General features: G+C 39.6%; 1 protein-coding gene across 2 annotated transcripts in view; it reads left to right on the top strand.

Moving 5' to 3' along the window:
* The window catches only part of TRPM3 (transient receptor potential cation channel subfamily M member 3), a 437,387-nt gene that overhangs the window by 353,138 nt on the left and 57,147 nt on the right, over nucleotides 1-27,102 (top strand). For both annotated transcript variants that reach the window (XM_086771551.1, XM_086771552.1), the window contains exons 9-10: nucleotides 17,893-17,965; nucleotides 25,933-26,033. In XM_086771551.1, the coding sequence (XP_086627677.1) occupies nucleotides 17,893-17,965; nucleotides 25,933-26,033 (174 nt within the window). The remainder of the gene's footprint in view (nucleotides 1-17,892; nucleotides 17,966-25,932; nucleotides 26,034-27,102) is intronic.

The raw sequence follows: 27,102 nt of genomic DNA on the forward strand, positions 1-27,102 counted from the left end.
AGTTGTTTTACAGAAGCTTCATTTTCTGAAACTGTCTGAGGTTTTTGTGACTTCATCCTCTGCAGTGCCTTTTAATTTTACTTGGAAATACGGCATAGAGTAATTAATACCTCTGGAGGGGAACAGGGAGAAACAGTTATGAAGTGTTAAAAAAAAAAAAAAGGCTGCCCTTCTAGACAGAGTTTTACAGAATAGAAGATATTTCTTTATATGCTGTAACTTGACACAAGTGCAGTATTCTGTTCAATAACCAGCAGTTCATGCAGCCATCAAAAAGTCAACCTTCCTCATGCATGACTAATAATTTATATGTACCACAATTACCTGGCATGCACCTTGGACAACGGCAGAGAGGAGAGGATTCCAAGGACAACTTTTCAGGGAAGACATGACAGCAGAATGCAGTTCCACTCTGCAGTTGCAATGTAGAGGGTTGATGGAACTGGACATACAGCAGTCCCTGCTGCCTGCTTCCTCTCACAATCAGAATTCAAACTGTGTAGCAGATTTCAAACACCCTTTAGCTATGCACAAGCAGTCAGTGCAGGCCATAAGGTACAGACTAGTCATCTCTTCCCTAGGTGAACTACATCAAGATAGAGAGATCTTTTTTCTTTTCTTTTTCTTTTTTTTTCCCTCCAAAGTCTTACTGGCATTAAAGACTCTCAGAAAAATATGCAGAAATACTTTTTCTATCCATTTATGATTGTCAAGATGTACCACGACTTCATGGCACTTGAGTTTGCTTTACCTATGTAGTACATATGTGCCTCAGTCTACTTTAATATTGAATTTGCTGTAACATTTCATATCAATAATTAGCAGAGAAAACCTCATTAGGGAAACAGCATTAATTCTTTTATGCCTCTTTCTGTTAACCTACTTGTTAAGCAGTGTTCTGCATGCAAACATACAAAATATACTTAATGACAGAAAGTGAGAAAATATACTTAATGACAGTCAAAGAGAGAGAGAGGGAGAGCAAAAGGAGAGGCGCAAGAGAGGCAGGAAGGCAGGAAGACTGAAAGGTAGGAAGGAATTAATAGAAAGTAGAAGCAGACGTTGAATTATCAAGACTGGAAAAATGCAATTCTGCCTTGTTTCAGACATCTAAATTCAGAACTGGTTGTCAGGCTTTTAACAAACTCTACAGCAAAGTTAGCTGTGATATTTTTGTCTGCAGGATCCACATTGAGATATTTATTCCAAGCGAGGTTGTGCATTTGTTACAGGTTTCTTTGCAGACGTGTAACCACAGTCACCACTGACATTCTTTATGTACAGATCTTGTGAAGAGCTGTTAGCCAGGAGATGGTTTACACAAAATTAACTGTTCTGAATTTGAATTTATAACACTGACCCAATCATATGTAAAGAGAATACATTAAAACAAATGTTTCTCTGTGGTACCTCAGTTGTACTTTCAGTATTAACAGTGGTATGCTAGAAAGATTATGTGTCTGAAGTGTGGTTGCTAGGCCAGTTGTGTCCTTTAAGAGGCATAACCTTGTATATGACTGTAAAAAAAAGATTATACTTATAATGATGAAGATAGATAGCATTACCAGAGGAGATGGATGACCTTGGAGATGTGAAGTATTCCCAGCAGTGAGTGGTGACTTCACTGATTCTACAAAGCCAGATTTTTCATATTTCCACATCTGTCCCAGCTCCTTGTCCTTCCTCAGGCTTGGCCTTCTGACCTGGTTGTTGTGCATAAAACAAAACACTACTTGATGAACTGACTTCATCATTAGTCTGACCTCCCCTCTCCCTAAAGAATCAAATAGAAGGAAGATGCAGAAGATTGTCTCAGAGAGCTCAGCAGCAGCCAAATTGATCATGGGTCTTTTGCCTAAGTTCAGGTTGCCCAGAAAGGTGGTGGAGGCCCCATCTCTGGAAGCGTTAAAGGCCAGGCTGGATGAGGCTCTGAGCAACCTGACCTAGTCAGGGATGTCCCTGCTCCTTGCAGGGGGGTTGGACTAGATGACCTTTGGAGGTCCCTTCCAAGCCTAACCATTCTATGATTCTATGATTCTATGACTCATGGTCAGTGTTCCTGGCTGTCTGACTTTGTGGCTGCTGAATTCATAGGGAATAAAGCAGATAGTGCAGGAGAGGCTTGTTGTATTACAGTGTGCCACTAAACAAGTGCAAACAGGGTGCAGACAGAAATTTGCTCTTATAATAAAGTACATAAATACAGATAAATCACAGATGTGCGAAAATAAAATGCAAGTCAGTCTCTGGAAAGTAACAAAGACCTATCTTTGAATTAATTTTTCCTCCTCTACCTACTTAGAATGTGTAAAAAAACTAGCATCTCTTTTATGAATTTTACATAAGTATGGTGGCCAGGGAAAAAAGCATAATCATAACAAAAATTACCTCCTTCACAGAACATCAGATTTTTCAAGTTATGATATTTTGGACTTCACTCTTAAAGAATGGTCTCCAAGTTGTATGCCCAGGGAGCATCATTATTATGATGTGCAGTGTTCCATTTGTTTGATAAGGTGTAACTTTGTGTGTTGAATAAAATCTGAGTACACAAGCTGGATGATAAGTTGAGGCCATAGCAGGGGAGAAATCTAAGTCTGTTAGGTTTGCAAGACAGAGCAAATTCCACTTCCCAATTTAGTTAGTAGCTTTTATTAAATCGCAAACTTAGCTGCTTTGGTACTGCAAGAATCAAAATTTATATTCAGAAATCTATTTGGACGAAGGTGCTTGCTATAGGAGTCTGTATATATAACTGTAGATTACAAGGGTAGGAGAGTGTTTTGTGTATAATTTATGGAGATTCTTTACTATCATATTTACCTAAAATACTTCTTAAAAGTTTGTCAAGAAGTTCCTAAAATAGGAGCCTGAAGGCTCACCAAAGCTAAGAGGGCAGGAGTCAGTATTGTAAAGTAGAGTCCATACTTTTTTTCAGATAGCACCATGAACATCTTTTCTACATTTTCCCACATCCTGTATGCAGCTTATGAGAAGCTAAACCCTGAAAACACATTGTGTTGGGTTACAGTTCAGAAGTCTGTTTCCAGCTGTGCAAATGAGTATTTATTTTGCTCTCAGTAAATAAATTAGCCTTATTATTTTCCCTTAAAGACAGTAATTCTTGTGTTTGACTTTTCTGACAAATACAGGCTGCTCCATTCTTTTAGGAGTACTTAATCATTTTGCATCTTAGACCGGCATGTTGCCGGAGTACTGCGTTCACAAATCACAATGTGAAATTCTCAGAAGCTAGAATGAGCTTTCCAAGAAGCTGTGTGGGTCCATCTGTGGAGTTTCACCAGGCAGGCACTGGGAAAGGCCACTTTGGCAATACAGAAAGGTCCATGTCCCTGAAAAAAATCACACTTGTTGCAGTGAGATACATTCATCATAAAACTAATGCTTCCAAAATAGTGCTTTGAGAGTGAATAGACCTAACCTTATATCCATTTAATAGAAAAGGCATTTGCCATGAATTAGGATAGATCCAATCCTAGTAACTTAGTAATCAAAAAATGGCACATTAACACCAGCAGTAAAGACTATGTACCACCTGCTGGTTAAGTTTGTTTTCTTATTACTGCCATAACCATTTTCAGCTAAATTTGTTTTTTTCAATATTTGAAGGTTCAGTTACTACATTAAGTGAACTGATAGTGTCATTGCCTACCACTGCAAGAAGGGTTTGCAGAGTGAAGAGCATGTGGATAGTAGGCATAGGTTTGTGTGTGCCCATGAATTCCTGGAACTCATTTCCACATAGAGGCAACAGACACAATTTAATTAGTTTCTTGATAAAAGAGAAACAATAAAATCCCATCTCTATCTCATGCCAACAGGTAATGGATATTTTTTACTTGCCTCTCCTTTTCTCTGTTATTCCTGTACCTGAGCGTGTGGTCATTGTGATAAACATCATAGCTACTTGGGAATCGTGTAAACCTTACTTCTACTTTGTGTTGCTGAGTGTACATACACAGTAACAGATCATTCCAGATGACTTCATGACTAACTTGCAACTCTGGTGCTGTCAGATTAAACAAAGCTGAAGTAGCTGAGTGCATTGAGCTGAGATCAGAACAACGTGCATCATGAAGGTGCTTGCTATTTATTATATTTTGCTTTCAAAGATGGATCCAAATTGTCCACAAATGCATGGACAGGCTGTGTTGCAAGGCTAACATCCATACCCTAATATTATTTTACTAATGCAGGGCTTTGACACTGCTTATTGGTTATTTACCCAAAGTACTGGGAAGTTGTTGAATGATTTAGCAGTTTCTTTTCTGTTTGGAATACAAAAAGACCTATTCATCTCTTGTGGTTTCAGCTTTGTCTGAAAAGGCTGGAGCAAACCTGTCCGCATTTCTGGAAGAGTTTATACTGGAAAGAGCTTGATATGTACTGGCTGCAAAAAACACTGTGCTTTTCAGCTGGATGTGCAGGCTTAGTGAATTTGTATGCTAATTAAACACCATCTGCAACTGTTTATTAGCATACACATAGATTTGTTCTGAATTAAATATTAGCTAAATCAGATAGACTTTCAAGAATTTACCAGCAGATTGTCACATAGAATCATAGAATGGTTAGGGTTGGAAGGGACTTTTAAAGGTCATCCAGTTCTGCAAGGAGCAAGGACATCTCCAACTAGATCAGGTTGCTCAGAGCCTCATCCAACCTGGTCCTGAATGTTTCCAGGGATGGGGCATCCACCACCTCTCTAGGCAGCCTGTTCCAGTGTTTCACCACCTTCACTGTAAAAAATCTCTTCTTTATATCTAGTCTAAATCTACGCTCTTTTAGTTTAAAACCATTACTCCCTGCCCTAGCACAAGGCCCTGCTAGAGAGTTTCTCGCTGTCTTTCCTGTAGGCCCCCTTTAGGTACTGGAAGGCTGCTATAAGGTCTTCCTGGAGCCTTCTCTTCTCCAGGCTGAACAACACCAAAACCTCTTTGTTTCTTTGGCCCTTCCCAAAGGTTAAAAATTTCATTCAGATCCATTTCGCTTAAAAAACAAATAAATTATTTCAGCTAAGATTTTTTAATGCTGATGGAATCTTTTTTTTTTTTAGAGGAGGCAGAAGAGGACTTCATGACTTCTCAAACAGTAAAAATCAACTGTAATTCCTACAGGAGTATAGTTGCTGTGAAGAGCATGTAATTTGGCAGTAGACATCTGGGGCAGGAAAGCGTCATCTAACTGGCCTGCTGGTTGCTGAAACAAGTCTTGTCTCTCCCATAGGAACATTCTGTGAGATTTCCAGCGTCGACTGTACTGATGCTAATTAGTCCTATGCATCCAAATGGAGATGCCAATTCTCTCCAGCAGTGACCATAGCAACTGTCCTAATTTTGGTGAAAGTTCAATCTCCTATCCTGTCACTGCAAATTAATAGGATTAGTCTAGTACATAAGCCCTACCTCTATAAGTAACTGTTAAAAATATGATTACAGGGTAGTTTTAAATTCTGCAAACCTCATTTAATTTGTTTTTGCAAAAGAGGTAAAACCATAATTTGTTTTTTCTGCTGCCAAGAAGTCAGATGAAGTTAGCTGGGCTTTGCCATTGCCTCCACAGAGAAGGAAATCTCATTCTAGGACTGGAGATTTTATTTCAGTAATTCAGAGAACAAGTTCCACAAGCAAAGCCGCTATATACATAAAAAAAAAAAAAGGACAAAGCAATTGTTGTATTACACTGAAGCCTTGACAAACTTTTGATCCTAACAGCTGCTTTTTAACTGTTCTCAGATGAGGTAGGGCTTCCACTAGCAGAAAGCACAAGAATATCAGACCTACCATTGAAGCAAAGGTGTGGAACTTGACAGTTATTTGGTTCATCCTGTGCCATCTTCAGCACAAATTTCCAAACACCAACATTCATTTTATTTCTTACATTCAGTAAGCACACATCTTCTATTTTATTTGGTGCATACTGCCTATACAATTATCACAGATGGAATCACCTAGTAGATACTAATGCAACTTAGTACTTCTCTTCCTACATATTCTGTGATTAAAATTGCAACTAAAGAAACTAAATTTAGAATGTTTCTTTTCCCTCTAAAAATATAAGCTTGTGAAAATATCCATTACCCCATTTACACTATTAACAAGTAATTCTGTCAAGTCACACTGAATCATTTATACAGCTGTGTCAATTGTCCCAGTAATGAAAGTGAAGCCAGAACAGTACTGTGTGACACAGCAACTTCCACATTAGGTAATATAGACCAATTTTTGCAATCAGGGAATTGGAAAGGTTCAATGCAGTTTATAAACTCCACAATACTGTTCAGAAACCTTTCTTACTCCCTGGCTCTGTTATGTCTGGGGAGTTGCAATTTCTTTTGCCTTTCTTAGAAAATGTAATTACTCTTTCTGTGACTTCAGATGGGGCACAGAAACCCATTCTTTACTGCTATAATATCTTAGTCATAGACGAGGAGCTCACGGTATGAGATGCATGTTCTGTGTAGATACAGCAGTAACTACAAATTTACTGTCCTAAAGGAATATCTTACACTAAGCTGCCTTTTCCAGGTATTACCTACTTAGTCTCACCAGCAAACCAGCCAGGAAACTAATGACTTGTGGGTATTTTTGTTGCTTGGTTTCTGTGTTGTTATCATGACATTGTTGTCAGCCTACGTACAGAATAGCCATATGCCTGTATCATCTATAGCAAAGCAACCTAGACATCCATGTACTATCAGACTATTTGAAAATATGTTGAAAATCAAAACTAGAAATTGAAGTTCAAGAAGGAGCAACAGCCCCCAATTTTAATACTGTTGCCAGCCAGCCAATTCACCACACTTCCTTCCAAGGTCAGCATTTTCAGTTCAGATTAGAAGATACATGTGTGCATGTAAGTCTTGCAGACAACATTGTTTAGGGCAGTTACTTGCAAGACATGATTTTTCAGTATATGCAGCAGTGGGAATGACCAAACTGAATTCTTGTTCTCTTAAAGTAACAGGATATTAGGTCTATCCATCTCAGTGATGAGCTTTTTACATTACTTCTGGCTTTTTCATTTAACTGTGCCTTGAAAAACAATTCAGTTTTACATTGCTTAGTATCTGTGAGCAAGAGATGGGTTACAGATTAAATTATCTCACTAAAAGCTCAGAATAACATTAGCTTGCTTGGCTATTTTTTACAGAAATTGTCCTAGCCAGGACTGTTTGTTTAGCAGGAGAGCAGAGACACTGCAGATCCCAGGTTAGATGCCAAAAGGAGCCTAATTATTCAAGAGTAAAACTGTCTAAGACTGTGATTTGCTGCCAGTTCTTAGTTTCACAGAATGAGCTAATAGGATTTGTGTGGGGATACCCACCCACAGGAAGACCTGAGACTCTAAATGTAAAACAAAGCTCAAATGGTACCTACATGGGTCTTATTCAGAAGGTCAGATGCACACATAGAAGTTGACTCTAACCCCTACAGTCTGTGGCATGCATGCCTGCTCATCTGTCAGAAGAAGAGTACTTGCTGGTAGAAATACCCATTTGATGGAGTTACATGGCAGCTAACATCTCCTTTAACAGCATTTTATTCAGACTTCTCTGTGGTATGTGCTGGAGCCCTTGCCTGATTCTTATATCATCAGTGGATGAATGTTTGTGGATAATAGCTGCTTTGGAACCAGTGGAGTTAATAAACTCCTATATACTAGGTTTCAATAGATATTAACTCCTGTTACTTGTCATCCAGATGTCAGAGCCTTGCAGGTGATAAAACTTCATTACTATGCATGTCCCCTTCTGCCTATTTAAGTCACTTTTTATTTTCAGAAGAAAATCTATAAAGGCAGTGTCTTGTCAATACATCCAAGAACTCTCTCTACAGTAGAAGAGATGGAGGAAGTTAACTACATCATATTTACTCCACATTTCTTTCCTGAATCAGGGTAATGGAAGAGCTGAGATTACACCAATGTTTGAATGAAAATGCCTGTCTCATCACCCAAAACAATTTCACTCTTTGTGGCTGTTGTAACCAGTTCCAGCGCTGCAAGTCTACATGGAAACACATCTGTGTTTATCATCACAGTTTGCTGACGTGCACAGCCCAGTGATTTCAAGGGCAATGTGTAAATTCTGTTCCCCTTCTTATAGGCTTTGTGATTTACAATTTATATTTACTCATGTTTCTTCAACATTAAAATCAATGTAACAACAGCACGAAATATGTGGTATAAGGGAAAAGGATTGTTTTCAATGTTTTTACTGACCATTTTTTTGGTCATTTATTCCACCAGAAAATATGCATATTCCATTCAAAAAATGTTAACAGTGCTGTGAGGCTTAAAAAGCACGTTCACATTATAAAATATAAATTTTTTTACATGGGACAGAGCTGTGAGATTTTCATAGCCTTTTCTCTTCAGTCATTAATGGGGTTGACATAACTGTTTCAGTCTGCAACAAAAGCTACCGATTACAGGAGCCAAACATTTACAGTAATTTATGTCAAATTATTTTCTGTGCACCTTAATGACTTCTCAATTGCAGAATTGCTGCCTCTCTCACAAGCACTGATATTTTTGTCTATTCTCTGCTTCTTACCAGATAAAGGCTATGGCAAATTATTGGATCAAAGAAAAATGTGAGGTATTGCAGTGCTACCATTACACAGAAGGAGATGTAAAATTTAAAAATTTTACAACCAGCATTCAAAATTCTCCCCTCATGTATACTCCCTCATATTTCCTCATTTGGAATTCTCTTTCCTACTCTTCAGAATAGCAGACCACTTAATTTAGGTTTTCCCTAAATGTAATTGTCTCTAATCTTTCCATTCCTGAATTTCCTTTTATTTGGCCATCCCATTTCTTCTGCAGTATTATCCATCGATTCACCTGCTCACTTTGATCTTTGTTATGCCTCCATATCAAGCAGCTTTTCCCCTGAGTTAAACAGGATTACTCATTGCAAGAAAAAAGGAAATGCTTTCCCCTCTTATCTGAACCATTTTGAGGCTTTGCAGAACTGACCTCCTTTAATGTTTTGTTTTATCAAACTCTTATTTTTCTTTTCACAGTAATTTTCCTCAGAAATATTCAGGTAGGCCTACCTAAATTATAAATATCAATATGTATTCTGGAAGGAATTGCCTATAGTGCTGAACCAACCCATGGTCTCAAAAAGGAGAGTTTCAGGTTGTATTTGCAATTGCATCTGATTTTTTTTTCTGACTTATGTAACCAAGATGCACACAAACAATTTGTGGATTTGTCAGAGGTGAGATTTAAAGACATTCAAAATTTTTCTGGATAATAAATAATTTGCAGCATTCTTAAGATGCTACAAATGCAGTATATAAAGATAGCACTCTTGGGTGCTTTCTCTGTTCTCATCACTGCTACCCTGTTTTTTTCTTCTGTCTTCAGCTATTCATTGTCCAGTTAGCAGGCATTGTCAATCGAAGGTATAAAAAATTATTTTTCTTCGTCTCTCATTTCTTTCATGACAGAGGGTAAAACGCCTTTCTATGCAGGTCTGCACTGCATTTTCCCTACTGATTTGGTGGTGTTTCCTCTCTCTCCAAACAAATACAAGCTAAAAATCTGAATGTATTTCAGCTCACTCTTCATACTCTGAAGTAGTTGAGGTTAACATTACTCTAAAAAAAAGCAATGTTCACATGTAATAGAATATTTTAGAAATAAGAAGTACAGCCTGGTGCTGCATAGCTATTCAGATTCTGTCCTGGGCCCTTATACTGGTCTTGTACAGAAGAAGCTCTTTCATCTCTGTGGAGGTTTCAGAATAAGTCCTAGAAAAAAGTGGTGTAGTGGGAGGGTAGGACTCGCTTTTTGTTTAGAAAGTTGTCGTAGTTTAGCCTTATTACAGCCTGCTCCTTGTCCTCCTGAGTATCTCAGTGCTCCTGCCACTTCAAGGGTTGTCTCACCTATACTTCATTTGCTTTCTGTTTGACTGCATCTTCCCTCCTCAGCATCTGTTTGACATATCCTTTTCTTAGCCGGTCCTTTTATTTGGCTGTTGCCATTAAGGAGATCACATGTACACATCTGTATATTGACAGCTATGATTTGTATTTATAAGGTAAACCTGCATTTACATGCATACAGAACTTTGGAAATCCTAAGTGGCAGTGTATTATCTGTGTCTCTCAGTGTATGAATAATTTCTGAAAGTCTGGTATTCAGTGCTTTCAGGTAAGACAGTATTACCTGACTTTGCCTACAGAAGTGCAATGCAGTATCAGTGTGAAGACAGGAAAACAACAGAATACATCATATTAGGTTAAACTGTCCTTGCTGACCCAGAAACTATGTAGAGGAAAGAGAAAAGGAAAGAAAAAGTAATATGTCAAACAACAATGGAGCTGATGCTAAAAAGAAAGCAGAGCTGTTTTAAAATGAGTGGTTTTGATAGAGTCTAAGGTTATCTAATCTCTTCCTCCTGCTCCCCACGCCCCCACTCCCACCCCCACCTTGCTTCCTATCCTGCTACTTTTTTTTTTTATCCATGTCTTTCGTTTTTTACTTGCTTTCTGCTTGCCCTGCCTGAAAATTAGGTTTCTACCCTGCTGGACTGTAATTATTGCTGGCAAGTATCACAGTGTGCTGCAATCATTGTGCTTGCAGGGAAGGTCTGTTTTGGCTCAGTGATTTCCCAGCACATTTTCCTAGGAAGAATTAGGACACAGCTAGGTTTTTTTTTTCCTGGAAGTTAATCCTGTTCATGTTAAGATACTTCAGCAAATCTGCAATGAGATAGAGGGAAGATCTTTCCAGTTTGGGGGGCATTTTTTATCTTCTCCTGCTTTTAAGGGCCAACCTCATGCATTTCACTAAGGCAAGTATTATAGAGGAATATGAGAGGTAGTCTTGTGACACAAGGATTTGACTGGTGAGTCCCGACCACCTCCTCCAGAGAGGAGCCCAGCAGAGCTGGTGGCCCGTGCCCAGCTGCCCCCAGAATTGGAAGTTGCTACTATCTACTGTACTTTGCAAGTAGATCACTATGAGCACATCAAAAGAAGTCTAGACATTAGATTTACATTTAGCAAGAATCTGGATGCCTGTTAACATTGTTTCTGCAGTTTGTTGGTGCAGCCTTTATTGGCGACTCAGAGGCATTTTGCTTGTCTGTTTCAGATGTTTCATCTGAAGATTTAACTGATTCTTCAGTGCGGTGCAATACAGTTTTGTATTTGTAAGGGATGTTAACATCTCTTTCTATTATATTTGTAAAGAAGAGAAGAAAAATATATTTTTAAAAAAGCTTGCTGTTGAAAGTCACAGTTGTTCACTGAGGTGCCTCAGGCAATTACCTGAAAAAGTCATTTCAAGCCAATAAATAGTGTGAACACTGAGGAAAGAAAGGAAATCCAAAAAAAGACCAACCCCAAAATACCCAAGGTGGTGGCAGAAAAAAAAAAAAAAAAACCTGTTCTTTTGAAATAATTGATTTTAACATCAGCAATTGAAACTATTAGCTACATGGACATAATAATAATGTGGCCCAAATCCACAGGAAAGGGGAAAAAAAAAAAAAAAAAAGAGTACTTGATTTTTTGTTTTTTCTTCTTTCAATGTGAATTGTTTTTCAGGTCAAAAGAAATAGCTGAGTAGGGTAAATGGTAGTTTTTCTCTCTAATACAATTTTATTATGCTCAGAAAAACAGAAAACCATTTTGTAGATATAGTTTGAATCAGCATAAAGAAAATTTCTCAGTTTAAACTAATCTTTGTTTCTTCACAGCCATGCAAAGGAATGGCTATTGGTAGTCTGACTAAACCTGCAACTCTTACCCTTTGTTTTCTTTTGGCAGGGTAAGCAAGTCTTAATCATGTTTTGCTTTTCAGTCTCAACTTCTTGGGGTTTATTTTTTTAATTACTAAATATCCTGTATTTCATATACACACTTTTTCCTTTTATTTTTTATTAAAGTTGTACAGAGTCTGGGACTCAACATAAAATTTTTACCTGTTAATTAAGGGAACAGAATCACCAGAAAAGGTCTCCAGCAAGTCAGACACGTTTTTTAAGACCTCGAGATATTGAACATTTCTAAGTATAAAGTCTACATAAATATTTAGGATGTCTTCCTATTTCCTTATGCCTCTGGCTACAAAACTTGAAGGATGCTGAAAAAACTATAAAGACTGTATAGGTGAGGAAGTAAATCCACATTTTGGGAACAACTGTTGTCTCCTCATAGCTGTACTCATAAAATACAGAAACAAAATTCATTCTTTCTTTCCGGAAAGGTCAAGAGAGTCTTTAGCACAAGGCACTAGGATCTCATCCAGCAACAAATTGTATGTTTTTCTGCCTGTCTCAGTATTTTACAAAGCTTGTTTATTTTCTCTTTTTAGTCACATTTAAATGTGACAGGAAAAAACAAAGGGGCAGTATTTGGGGATGCATTTACAATAAAGCTGTGAGAAAAGGCAAGGGAATTGCATAGCTCTCTTCATTAATGAGTAATTCAAGCACAACAGCAGCCTAACGTAAAGCTGCATTGGATAAGCAATACAGATCTGCTCCAGATGCTCAGGGTTCCTCACAGGCTGCTAGCCTGGGACTCAAAACACAGCAGCAATACTCCTCCAGTCCTGCTGCCTTATCCCTTGGTCATAAATAGTTACTGAAAGAGAACAAATACTGCAGCTATGTGTTTGATAGTGATCTGGCTTTGCCAGGTAAAGTAGAAACGATAATGATACAAATGGTTCAGCAGCCAGCATGCTGCAACTTTAAGCTTCGTCTTCCAAAATGCATTCTGCAGAGCCATGAGGGCTGAAATATTTTCCTTTGGCCATTTAAAAGCAAATGTCACTATACTCAAATACCTCTGACATCCAATAGTGAAAGTAACGGACACATCTGGCAAAGATACAAGGTGAACAAGTTATATCTGAAGAATGCTGCAGATCAGGACTAAGATTTTATCAACAGAGATAAAGATTTTGCAATGCAATCTTATTTTAAGTTCTCAACTTTTGAATGAACAAAAACATTGGTCAAGCTTTAGAGCAATAGTGGAAAGAAGAAACAATCGACCTTCCCCAAAACAGGGGAAACCATAACAGGGCAAAGACCTGCCGATAAGGTCCAGATTGATTAAAAGCTTCTTTACCAGGTTGGGAGGGAACAGTTCTAAGGATGACTAGTTGTGAAAAGTTTCTCAAAAAACCCTGCATGAGTAAGAGTAGTAAGGTGCTGCAGGTTGTCCAAAATAATCTTCAGGACCAGTGACAGGAGAGTGTTGCAGGAGCAGAGATCACTCAGACAGATCTGATCTGGTAGTTAGTTTATTGCGTTCTAATCAGTAAATTTAGGTATGCAAAATATTTAGTAAGTGCAGATGGACTGGCACTCTACTATGCCTAAAGTTAGTATAGGATACAAAGATTATCGCCTAAGCTTACTGTATGTATCTTAAAAGTTATATGCATGCAAAAAATGTCGCTTACCAACCCATCAGTGTCTCATGTCAGGTAAGGTATCTCTCAGCCTTGAGGAGTAACTTTGAGAGGTGTCTCTACTCAAGAGGAGAACACTGCTGTGCAGCCAGCTGCTGTGAAGGAAGAGCTCAACGGACTATGATGGCTGCAGATGTTTATAATGTAAAGTAGTTGATTTGTAGTCAGATTTTCTGCTGTCTTAATGCAGTTTTAGCCACTTATCAACCTCGTGTCCATCTAAACCGGGTTTTTTTTGAGGTTTGGTGCTGAGTTCTCACTGATAGCCTCACACAATAAGATTTACTTCGATTAGGCCTACTTGCTGAGCATCTACCTGGACCAAAGTTCAGTTAGTTCACACAGGAGGAGTTCATCCATCACAGAGGGAAAGCAGCTATGGATAGTTAAAGTCAACCTAAGCCATAAGGAGAGGCTGAGCATATCTGTTTACCATTCTAAAAGATTTTATGCATTTAGAACAGGCAAAAGTCCACAGTATTAGCTGAGTCTTTGAGGTACTAAACTTGCAGCATTTTGCAATGAAATATCATGATATTTTGCCTTGGTTCTGTCTAAAATTCTAGTTCAGTCTTGGGCATGATCCCAAAAATGATAATAATTCTTGTATGACTCTGAGCAGTCTTTCCATTTCCATATTTTTTCCCAATTATTTATCTTCTTTTAGTTTATTTTGCTATTTGAATTACACTAGACCTCTTAAAAATAATAATGAAGTAACAATTACTGTGGAAAGACAGCCTTTTAATTTTAATGTAACAATTACATAGTTCTGTTTTCTTTTTAATACAGCAGCAATTTGTTCTGCTGAAGAGGGTTTATTTTTCTGAGGCATGCAAGGAAAAGAGAAGAAAGAGAAGTTGGAAATTTAGGGTTATATGAGGTCCAATACATGCAAAGTGCTTCCCTTACTTTCCCTGTGGTGATAAGCTGTTCAGTGCTTGCAATTTATATGATGCCTTTTAATTAAGCTGGGAGCTCACTGAGCATGTATTTAGTTGAGATGTACTTTTTTCTTCTGCCAAAATCCTGTTGTTCCCTATTTTCAATCCCTGATGTGGAAACTGCTTCACCTTTGGCCTTGAAGAAGGAGAAGGGCATTCCGCCATGTGGTGGTGCCACCAAGCGCAGTGACACAGAGAAGGCGTTCCCAGCATTAGCTGATCTTCTTGCCAGGCTGTCATGCTTCCCTTCAGTGCTACGGAGATGCCTGTTGCTGATAAAATTGTGTAGGAAATTGCAAAGTGTTGTGAGGATGTTATGATCAGACTGTTATGCAGCAACACTGTATTCACCCACTTACTGTCAGCACCAGGCAGAGCTGCCCATGTGAATGGAGATGTTCCTCTTTCCTTGTAGGTAAGGCAGGAAGGCTTTCTCTTCCTCTTGTCTTCAGACCCACCTGCTTTCTTGCTAACCTCTGTGGCACAGTTCATCACCTATGGCATGGGAAGCGCATCATGAGCATGCACAGTAGAGAGACTGATCTAATCAGCTCACATTTTTATTGTGTTTTGAGATGAGACATACTTAGAAATGTGTGTTTCTGCCTGCATTACCTGTGCTCTACAGGTCAGAGGAGCAGACGGCCCGCACTGCAGGGAAAGCTTCTTTGCCAGTCATTGAGGAGATAAGAAAAACATTAGGAAAAAGATCAGGAAATATTTCTTTACCTGTAGAGTGGTCAGACCCTGGAACAGGCTTCCTAGAGAGGTGGTTGATGGCCCAAGCCTGTCAGTGTTTAAGAGGCACTTGGAGAATGTTCTTAGTAATATGCTTTATTGGTCAGTCTTGAAGTGGTTGGGCAGTTGGACTAGAAGATCATTGTAGGTCCCTTCCAACTGGAACTTAACTATTCTATTCTCTTATTTTCTAAAAGTTGCAGTATGTGCGAAGATATGAAGTGGTTTGCCAGAAACATCTGTAGATTTCAGGGGGAGACAGAAAGTAGATCATTAAAGTATCATTTGCAGCATTTATGCTTTGTCTCAGGAACACTTTGAAGGGTCAAGGTAAGTCTAATTTGAAAACAGTCTACTTAAACCAGAGAGGACACTCTGTACTTTAACATGCTGTACTACTGTCACTGATGGCCAAAGTCTCTTACCTCCCTTTGAACCCCCTAGAGCTCTAGGGTCAAGGGAAGGTAGAATAGATGCTAGAGGAGGGCTACACTGGATTTCTTGAGATACTCTGTAGGTTCCACTTCAGCTGGCAATTTGAAGCTTGTCATCAAAATTGTGTCTTAGCCTTGACCTCTTTACATACTGTACACTATTGTCGTAGTTTAGCCCCACTTGAGACCAAGCTATGTAGTCTCTTACTTGCTCTCCCCACCCTCCAAGGGAATGGAGGAGAGAAAATGTAACAAAAAAACTCAAGGCTGGAGATAAGGACAGGGAGAGATCGTTCAAGTTACCATTATGGGCAAAACAGACTCAAGTTGGGGAAAACTATTTGTTATTATCAATAATACCAAAGCAGGATAATGAGAAAGAGAACAAAAACAACTTCCCCCCTCTCCCCTGCCTCTTCCCAGGCTTAACTTTGTTCCAAATTATCTCTACCTCCTTTCCCCTCTCTGAGCAGCACAGGGGAAATAGGAAATGTGGGTTATGTTCAGTTCATCAAATGTTGTTCTCTGCTGCTCCTTCCTCCTCGAGAGAACAGCTCCTCACATCCCTCCCCTGCTCCAGTGTCAGTACCCTCCCACAGGCTACAGTCCTTCACAAACTTCTCCAGTGGGTCCTTTTCCACAGGGTGCAGTCCCTCAGGAACCAGCTGTCCCAGTGTGCGCCCTCCACAGGCCTCAGCCTCCTTTGGGCATCTGCCTGCCCCAGCGTGGGGTCCTCCCCACGCTGCAGGTGGATCTCTGCTCCTTCGTGGGCCTCCGTAGGCTGCAGGGGGACAGCCGGCCTCACCATGGGCTGCGCCACGGGCTGCAGGGGAATATTGTCAGGAGCAATACTACTCCTCCCCCTCCTTCTTCACTGACCTTGGCATCTGCAGCCGTTCCTCTCACAAGAAATTCTTCACAATCAGCTCAGGCAGACGCCTCTCAGGATCTCTTCACATCTGATCTCGTCTCCACTTCTTGCAGCCGGGCTGGGCCCAGTGGGGCCCAGACGGCTGCCTGGCTGGAGGCCAGAGTGTGAGGCCTGCAAGGCTCACAAGGCTGGTGCCTCCCCCTCTCTGCCTGCACTTCTGCTTCTTCTCTTTTTTTTTTTATTTTCCCCTTCTTAAGTACATTACTACAGAGGTGTTATCACTGTTGCCAATAAGCTCAGCCCTGGCAAGCAGTGGGTCCCACTTAGGCCCAGCCTAGTTCACTGGACAAACGGGAAACAACCTCTAGCAGGTTCTCACAGAAGCTGCCACCGTAGCCCCACGCCGCTACACAAAACCAGGACAACTGCTCCTTGTGCCCTGATGTTTGCTGACCTCTATCCCAGATGCTGCTGTAGTTCAGTGGTGTTGTATGAGTAGGAATCTGGGAATGCAACAACATATGCTGCTGAATATCAGTGTAAAATATGTTTACACAATTTCTAATTAAAGGTACAATTTAATTTAAAAAAGTAAACTGAGGCAATCTGGACTGGCAAAAGGAAAAAGAAAAACACATCACAGGTATACGGATCAAAGTGATGACATAGGTTCCATTGGTAAAGGAAAGGCATTAATAAAAAGCTGCAGTCTCAGCTGCTTCACAAGAAGCAGAAGCCCAAGAGCAGCTAAGAGCAGCTGTTGCCATGGCAACAAAAGGAGCGAGGGGGATTTACACTTCTATATGTTTCAGTGCAGTCTTAACCAAGAGTGAAACTGGCTTGAAAGAACGGCCCTGCTATATTCATTCTTATTCTTTGTGAACTGTGTATCTCACCACCCTGCCTCAAAGCTTCTATCTCATAGGGAGAGGTCACTGACCACACATGGCTAAAGATGTTTCTGCACCTGTTAGAGGCCTAATTCTTAGATTATTTATCTAGCTTTCCGCTGTAGAAAATCATGAGGTTGAATAGGTTGCTAATTTCAGTCAAAAATATTTATTCAGTTCTGTATGCCATAAATTAGGTCCACAACCTATAGTAGACCTAATTCCTCTCAGTAATGTGTTGGGAACCGTAAATCTAATGTTGCTGTAATATAAGAACATTCCTTCGTCTCTAATTTTACCCTGTAAGTATCACAGAAGACTTTTCTTCTATATGCTCGTTAATACAATTTCTATCTATAGCAGATTTTATCTCACAAAAAATACTGTGTGTTAATCCTATTTAATAAGCTTCTCATAAAATGTATAAAGATAATCTTTTAGCCATCAGGACATTTTGAGATCCAAATGATGCTGTCCTGATTTAATTTATTTCTTTTTTTAAATCACCCTGGTTTCAATAATGGTATTGTCTTTTAACTTTTCAGATCACAGTATTTCGCATGGGATCAGAAGGACACCAGGATATTGATTTAGCTATCCTCACAGCATTACTAAAAGGTAATGGAGTTTCACTCCACAGTGAGTCTGTATCAATCCAAATGGATTAACTCTGTGTCTCTGCTGTGCTGAAACCTGCATTTATTGACAATATCTGCCGTATCAAGATGGTAAATTTATAGCATGAAATTAAAGTATCCTGCTTTATACAAATCCAGCTCTTTCTTTAATGTTTAAGTACCTACTGTTTTCCTTTTCTGAATTTTTGTTCTCCACCCACAATCGCTCATGTGCCACAAGAAACATGAGTGGTAACCCTCCACCGGTTACTTGAGAAGATTAGTACTTACAAGAAGACAACCAAAGAACTTCTCAGATTGCCTTGGTGGCTAGTAGAAAATCCAGAAGGACAGTATCTCCTTTTAGATAAAACTTGCACTATTGTCAAAGTAAAATGTTATCTGTAGTCATCCTAGGAAAGTCTGGGAATTATGTGGGAATCCTTCCAGCTTCTGCTGGTAGAGCTAAGAACTCAGCTGTTGAAGTGGCAGGGATTTTAATGTTAAACTTTGCAGGTCACTAAATCTTTCTAAGCCATTACATGTTACACTTATGCTTTTAAAAGATTGTCTTACAATAAACCTGCTGTTCCTACAGTTCATTATAGACCCTGGCCCCGCAGACACTTACACCATTGAGCTTGGCTCTCTCCAAAATGTGATATTATCAGGTAATTTAATATCTGCTTGCAACTACAGAAACGGTGAGATTTTAAAGGCTCTGAAGCACATGTACTTATCTGATGAAGGATTACTCACCTAAGCAAGGGCTGGGAGGTTCCAGCCCACCATTTACATGTATTTCCCCAAATTGTGTGTATCAATCACCAGGGTCATATTGTTGCTGTCTGGATTGGTTTGTGCTTTGTAGTACAGGACATACTGATTTCAAAAACAGAGAATAAGAAATACCAAACAATTTTAAAGAGCAATCTGAGAAACATTAGAGAATCAACTTCCAAAGCTGACTGGGGAAAGTTATGAGCCTCTTCAGCAGTTGTCGTCATGCTGTTGGCACCCCTACAACTGAATAAGAGGGTACATAGTGCCATGTGTCAAACTTGAATTTGAGTCATAACAAAAAATCTAATAGATTTACTAGGTATTCAAAAAGTAATGGGAATTATTCTTGCTTGTTCAAGTGCTCAGTTTTCTTCTCAGTTTCTTCCTGTAGAGGCTCACAAAGGTTATATAAAAAGAAAAGGGAGAAGGCCTGAGTAACTTTCACCTAACGAAGCAAAATAAGATTTTACCTTTTACACAATTATTAATCCCATTTCAAAAATGTTATTTCAAACACATAAAACAAAAGACTGAACAGGAGGCGTAAACAAGCCATTTGAAAGTATGATTGTAAGCTGATAACTACCAGCAAAGGAAATGAACTGGAATTATTTTGCTCTAGTAGTTTTCATTTCTTTAGGCTTTTGTAGTATTGCTTTCTCCACTTTTTTTTTCTATTTTCAATCAAGATACCAGTTGTTTGTCCTGCAGGTAACATGACTATTTTGCTGCTACCCTGAGGTAACAAGTTTTAGCCATCTGCATAATTAAATCTGAAGGCATTTTGGACATCTTCACACAGAAACAAGACAAATCAAGGTGAAGAAAGGAAAAATAAATTAATTCAATAATTGCATCCATTGCCAAATTCCTCTTTTCTATCCTTAGGAAATTTTTTCATTGCAGATTTCATTTTTATCTTAAATATAACTGGATCCTTCATTATCTTCAATGTAAAGTGTATTCTCTTCACGTTTTTTCTTAAGACAAGAAAGCTGCCTCTTGGAAGCTGAGGAGAAAATAAATTGTAGGCCTGGGAAGGATTGTTTTCTGTTTGAAAAGTTACTTTGCAGTGTTTACATGAGCAACTGTACTGTAGCTGCGGTCTACATTTATGAGTAGTCCTCTCTGATCTGGAATATCCATTCTGCAAGTGCCTAATTGGTCCTGTCATCTCCTTAGTGAAATAAAATTACCTTTCCTCTTCACAATAGTAATGCAAGACATTATAGTGAACTTCTGTTAGCTCAGAAGGTACCTGGATCTGTGTAAGTAATTTTGACATCTCCTTTCAGGCTTGCTTGACAATCTTGATTTGATAGTCTGCTGATGGCAGCAGCACTTGTGTCTTTCCCAAACGCAAGAGGAACTAAAACTTACACCTCATCTTCCTTGCTCTTCAGCACTTTCTGATTTTGAAGGTACAGATTCTAATGAAGATTAGATTTAGCAGATGCCTCTGGTTAATCTGAGCTTCCTGATCACAGGGAATCAAAGTCCATATAACATTTAAATCAATGTGCAAAGATGAAATCTCTTGTCTCAGTCAAGCCAGTTGTCCTTATTCATACCATATCTTTGTACAAAGGTTCTGTTCCACTCTGAACTGCCTTTCTGTAAGTGTACCCCATTAGGCTGATGGATAGTTGGCTTTTTCATCAAATCAAGAAATCTAAGATAGGAATGCTGAACCACTTGTCTATTGATTTATTAGCAATCAGATTGGAAGACTGGGTCTGAATTATCTTGAAATTCTTCAGTTTAGTTTCAGGAATTAATCTCTTTTGCCTCTTCAGCATTTTGTGAAAGCGAGCAGAGAAAAGTATGAAACTGGGGAGTGATTATTGGTTATTTTTTCTCAGTCGAACTGATGAGGATTTTGCAGTTCTTGCTAGCCAGTATTCAAGGTATATTATACATATATATATATATATATTCAAGTATACCAGCTAATTACCAGTCTCACTGTGGTGCAAGTAATTTGTTCAGGGAGCAGGAGGAGGACAAGGATTGAGAAACATGAAGTATCATTTCCTGCTTGCTGTGTAAAATTTGCAGTGAACATCAGGCACACAGCCAATGCAGGAACTCCCCTGAACAGGATATTCCACAAGCTCCAAACCCTGCACTGTATATGAGAGATTATTTCTTTGTTTGTTTTCATGAGTCACTTGTTTAATCTTGTCAGCAGATCTATCTTTCTTGGAAGTGATTTCCAATAAACTAGGGAATGGCATCCAAACTGGTTATCAATTCACATTGCATGGATGTCACAACAGCATATGGCTTGTGAATTCCTTTTTTTTTTTTTTTTAATTTTAAGAGATGAAAATGTGGGAAGTAAATTTTCGATTGCATGAATTCATAGCAAGTAAATTTATTTATACAGTTTAACTGTTTGTGCTCTCTGAGCTTGAACAGTTGGAACCCAAACAGTAATAGATTTTGTCCTTTTGCAGCTGCTAATTGAGCAGAAGGCATATGACAGGGAAGTTAAAGACAGCATATGGAGATGTTCTAAAATGTAATTGTTTTGAAGTGGCATCAAAGATCCTAGTTCACGAAGCTGTTGCAATGTCTGGAGCATACTAGCAGCACCAGCCATGTTTCAGCTGGTGCTCCAGAAGCCTTCTCAGTGCAATTATTAGCATTGGGAAAGAGGTGCTGTGTGGTATATGCATATTGTAATATTACTGCCCTGTAGCCCTCTGAGATAAGCCGTGTTAGGCTAACGCAGATCTGATGTGTCTGCATGCTTTCCAGCCTGTGAATAAGTCATGATTCATGCTCACTAGAACTCCATCATGTAGTATCAGACGCTTTTGGAAGACCGTGTGATGGTCTGCCAACCATGAAATCACTGACACAGAAGGATTCCAGAGTTAGACCAGATATCTGGTCACTGCTATCAGCTTTGTTATTGTCAATTGATTTGCTAAATGTCAGGAAGATGCTTGTAGCAAATGCAGTGGAAACACAGCCTTTTCACCAAAGAGCTGCTGAAACAAGAGACAACATAACACATGCTGAGATGCAGCATGGAAGGTTAATTTGGATTGCTATTTTCCCTAATCTAATTATTTTCTTTATATGATGATTCAAAAAGGACACTGGCACGCCTAGAACCATTGTGGAAGTGACTCTCCAACAACCATTTCTGTCTAAATAGTTTTGTGTCATTTCAGTTTTCCAGATTCCAGAGCACTAAATCTCACAGACTATCCCAAGAGAATCCTTTAGAGATTTATATCGATCACAGTAAACTTTAGCCAATATGTAAAAGCCTGTAGTCTGTCTCTTCAGTAATCTGGGATCTTGCACTCATTGTCTGACATGTACCCTGGCTCACCTAGGATACAGAGTCAAGTTTATGGTCCCAGGCTTTATCATCAAGGAGTATTGCATTTTTGGTCCAAGATACTGGCTAGATCATCTGACTTTTTCCCAGAAGAATCTATGCAAGATATCCAAGCACTCCTGGATGGCCGCCTAAGAGCATAAAGTTAACACCTACAGGAACTGACAGTTGTCACAGATCTCCTTCTTGTTCATTCAACTTCACACCATCCATGCATTGTCTATCTATATCCAGAAACACCTATACTGAAATAAATACTGCCAAATCAATGTATTACATCCCAGATGCAAATTTTCCTCTAGGAGCAGATAAAGGGAGGGAAGAGTCCCACTGCAGACATTAGTCATACTGTCTTAAAGCATTCTTTTGAGGAACATATCTTATGCTCAGCCAGACACCAGCATACTGAGTAAATATTGCATAGACATTAGTCATATTGCCTGAAACACTATTTAAAGCAGTAAATATGCTACGATAATTAAAATAATACAATGCAACTAAGCAGAGAATCTTTCCATGAGACAGGATGAAACAGAAATGTAGCGAGAGGAAATGCTAATTTGTTACCACTGACAATTTTAAGGGCCTAAGAACTGGTTCCAGTATGATTGCCGTATTGAGTTTATGAGAGCAGTAGATTACTAACTCTGCCTTATTTTTTTATTTCCCAGCTATCCTACGGCTTTGTTTTGGGTACATTGCAATGATGCTCATGAGTGAGATGAGTCCTCAGAGAGGTTGCTTTTTTGATTTTTCTTACTGACTCAAATCCATGCTCTGTGGTACTGAATGCAATCAACGAAATTATTGAAAGGAGACAGTATTTTAAGAAAGTCCACCTCACATTTATTCTAGAGAGTTTTTCTTATATTAGTGGAATTATTTTTACTTCTTAATACTGTATGTAATTCAACCTGAAATAGCCTGAGTACTTTCTTTTTAATTTGAGTCAAAAATCATCAGCCCATCCTGGAATAAAATAGATTAAATGACATCCGCAGCCCATATGCTGCTCTGTACAAACTTCTGTAGCTTTTATTTTCCTAATATAATGCCAGTGTCATCCACATTCTCATGAAAAAGACGTAGGGAACACAGGAAAGAGGATAAAGGTGCAGTGGCTTTCCAGCAATAAACCTTGCTCTGGGAGCAGCCATCTCACCATGTACATCAGAGCCGCATCATGCAGACCTATGCTGTCCAGCCTACACCCTAGCTCATAGACTGGTTTGGACTGGAGTTACAAAAACCCCATGAGAAACCATACATTTCCTTCAGCTGCCAAATGTCTGCAGCACTCTGTGAGACAATGAAATGAACCATTGTGGTAAAAAAGCACTAAGAAAACAGAGCATAATCTCCACTACTGCATATACACTCACAGGAAAACTCGTCCAGTGCTGGCAGCCTTAAACATCATCAAGGGGGGTGGGAAGGACAGAGGCTGGACCATGGCTTGCTTTCCCCTCTGCTCAGTATTAGGAGCAAAAACCATGCTCAAAGAAAACGATTCTGATGAACTGCTGGGCTTGGGGGCCTTTCAGGTGATGCAGCCACCACCTCATGCCTTGTGCCAGCTGCTCTTTCACATGATCAGGTACACTAGGAGGCCCCTAAAGTACAAAAAGGCCCAGGAATGCTTGGTCACTAAACATAAACTGGGGAAGGCTCCTTGCTAGGGACCAGAAGGTGGTCACCCAGAGCCTCTATGATTTGGCTTGAGTTTTGTCTGAAGTGGGGGCAGTGTAAGTAGCCCATTTCCTTCTCCAAGTCTGTCTGATACACTCTTGAATCAAAATGGTTTCTAACTGGGCTGCACCCCTGGCTACCCAGACTGTAAGCTGCAGTCAGTTTAGGAAAATCAGGAGGTGGAGCTCCCCCATCACACATGCCTGTGCCAGGCTGCAGGATCACCATCACTGCACCTGGGTTTTGGAGTTCACCCATGAGCCTCCTCCACTGTTCACCAGACAGCTTGCCTGAGCACCTGCCGAAGCTCTTGTTTCTTCGGCAGGTACACGGATGGGATGGAGAAGATCCAATGACATTTTGAGAGAAGCTGTTATCTGCTTCAGAAAGGGGGAGAACATTATTTGCTCTATGTTCTTAATTTGCACCATCATACCCACTGTGGGTAGTTTTTTCCTGGTTTTATACATAAAACTGTAAAGACATTTTTGCCCTTCCCAAAGATAAATATTTTCTGTTCTTGATGCATGTTTCTTGTCTAAGAAACTCTGAAAGGTTTGGATGTCATTGGCATCCTCCTTGAGGCCTCTTGTGAGAGCTTTTGTTTGTGTAGTATATAGCAATGAGAAGCTGTGTCTTACTCAAAGGAGTGTTCCTGTTACTTCTTAGTCACAGAAAGGTCTTTTACTGTTTTCACTGTGTTTTCTTCTTTTCTTCTTTTTTTTTCTATTGTTCTGCTCCTGCATCACCTACCTTTTTATCAGAGTTCATTTCTGTAATAAAATGGAAGTGATCTGGATGATCTACAGTTCACCATCTCCCAAAATAATTACTGTAGATATTGCCAAGTATTTGGCAAAGTTTCATGGCAGTGAACTGGCTGCAAAGTTGAGAGTTATGCAATTAAACTGTAGGGTAAGCTTCCCAAAGGTCTGCTGAACTGATCCTTCACCGAGAGTTTCAGCAGCCACCGTGTTATGCTTTATGCTTGTGCCTTCAGTTTCAGAGTCCACTTTCAGCTGGAGCAGTGCATGAGTTTGAATAATACTGAAATGGGGACAGAAATGCTTTGAAGTCATGAAAAGCTCTTGTTTGTCCTTACCCCATGATATCAGTATAAGAGTTAATAACGACAATAAAACAATAGAGGCATGAGGCCTTTAAAAAATGAGCCTTTATAGAATCATCTAATCACTGCAAGCAGCTGTGTAGTTAAAAGTCAAAGGGCCGTTTATTTTTTGTTTGATCAGTTCATTCAGGCCAGTTCTCCCTGTGACACTGAAGCACAAATACTGTTTTATTATTACAAATCAGCTAATAACCATTAAATCCTTAGTGAAATATTAAAAAAGCACAGCAAGGCAGGAATACCCCACAGTGTCCATTAAAACTAGAGGGAAAAACATACCCTCCCTTCCAAAAAACAAACAGCTCCAAATCCATCTGCATCATCTGCATAATTTCTTATTTAATTATATTATACCCTAACACTAGCTTTACAGCATGCTTCCTTACATAAATATGTGTGAAGGGAAATTTGTCCCACCAAGACCCCTCGGTACAAATAGATAAGAGGAGAAATTCCTGTGCTTGTACAGGATCCCCACCTTATCAGGTAGGAGTGCATAACAGATGTATATAAAATGCCTGACTGTTGTAATCAGTGGGATCTGTGTGAGTTGAAGCTGTCCATAGTTGCTAGATGCCCGTGTGTGTGTGTGTGTGTGTACAGTCTTGTGCATACATACGTGCACGTGTATTCCTGCAGCTGGATCAGCATCCCTCCTGGCTTCTGCTCTTGCTTCTCGTCCAAGAGGAGGGAAGCTTGTTCACTCCACTGCAAGGAGCATCTGCCAATACCACATGTACCTGCTGTATTTTTCAAGGGGGATGTGAAGGAATAATTATGAGACAATCTGAGAACCATAGATTCAGACTTGAGAACCGGTATTTTATTACAGGACCAATGGAACGTTTGGTTTTGGTTTAATATGAGATCACTTGCAGAAATGACATGGACAGCTGTGAGACTTTTGACAAAGAGGAATTACTGAGGTGATCGGTTGACTGAGTCTAAAGCATGTCTTTTTTCTTTTTTTCTCCTGCTCTCCTCCCTGCACCCCTGTCTGTATACACAGGAGCTAACGCATCTGCTCCCGACCAGCTGAGCCTGGCATTAGCCTGGAACAGAGTAGACATCGCCCGCAGTCAGATCTTTATTTACGGGCAACAATGGCCGGTACAGTATATATACAGCGTCTTCTACTGAACTACACAACATTAAATCCATTCTGTTGTCAGCAGTGGTTTTAACACGGTATAAAATATACTGAGTCATGCTTCTAGACAAGCTCAAAGTTCCCATTCACAGCTACTGAAGGCAGGCAAGGTTACAAAGATGCTAATGTGTTCTCTTGTTCAAGGAAATTGTGACATCTAGCGATGCCTTAACACTGAGAGATCACACCTTTAAAGAAGCAGGAAGCAACACATTTATACTACAAAGCAATGATTCTACAAGCTGAGAAAAACAAGTATATTTACAGCCATATTACAATGTTAGACTATAAATTAAAGGAAAGGCATTTCTTTTTGCTCTTCAAGCAGTATGCTTTTATAGACAGACACTGAATTTGATGATGATTGGCTGTCAAAGATATGCTGCACAAATGTTGGAAGTCATCAACAGGACCACGAGAGCTGATCAGCAATGTTACCACAGAAGTGCTGTGGCTCTAGACCTGAGCTGGTGTTAATTTCGTGCCCAGTGCTGCTCTGCATCAGACTGCCTGCTCCATGTCTGCCCCGTCCTGTGCTCCAGGTGCCAACTGTGGGGACCGGTTCCCTGGCCAACACCGCTCCCCTGCATGGCACCGTGGGCAGAGTTTCTCTGCAGGAGTGAGAGGGCTGTAAATAGAGGGGTTATTGACTGGTGTGTGGGGCAGAGGAGGAGTAGTCAACTTCCAGCTTATGCTGCAGTTTTTACAGTGGTAGAAGTTACCCAGAAAAAAAAATGAAAGGACTCTGTCTTTACCTGTAGTTCCTTAAAGCCCACCATATCTTTGTTTGGAAGGTTTAATTGGATCACAATATTCATTACTCTGACACTTGTTATGTTCATTACATGAGCATTTACAACTTCCCGTGGAAAAATTATAACAAAAGGAAAAGCTTCTGTTTAAATATCCTTGCTTTAAATCTAGTTTCTGGAGCTTGCTACCCCTTAAAGCTAGTTTCAAAAATCCTTGCCTTTTCAGTTATGAAGTGAACAGGACTATTTATCTTGTCTTGAATATTTGGCATACGTA

Source organism: Chlamydotis macqueenii, chromosome Z, assembly GCF_036417535.1.
Source record: "Chlamydotis macqueenii isolate bChlMac1 chromosome Z, bChlMac1.mat, whole genome shotgun sequence".
NCBI classification, from domain to species: Eukaryota; Metazoa; Chordata; class Aves; order Otidiformes; family Otididae; genus Chlamydotis; species Chlamydotis macqueenii.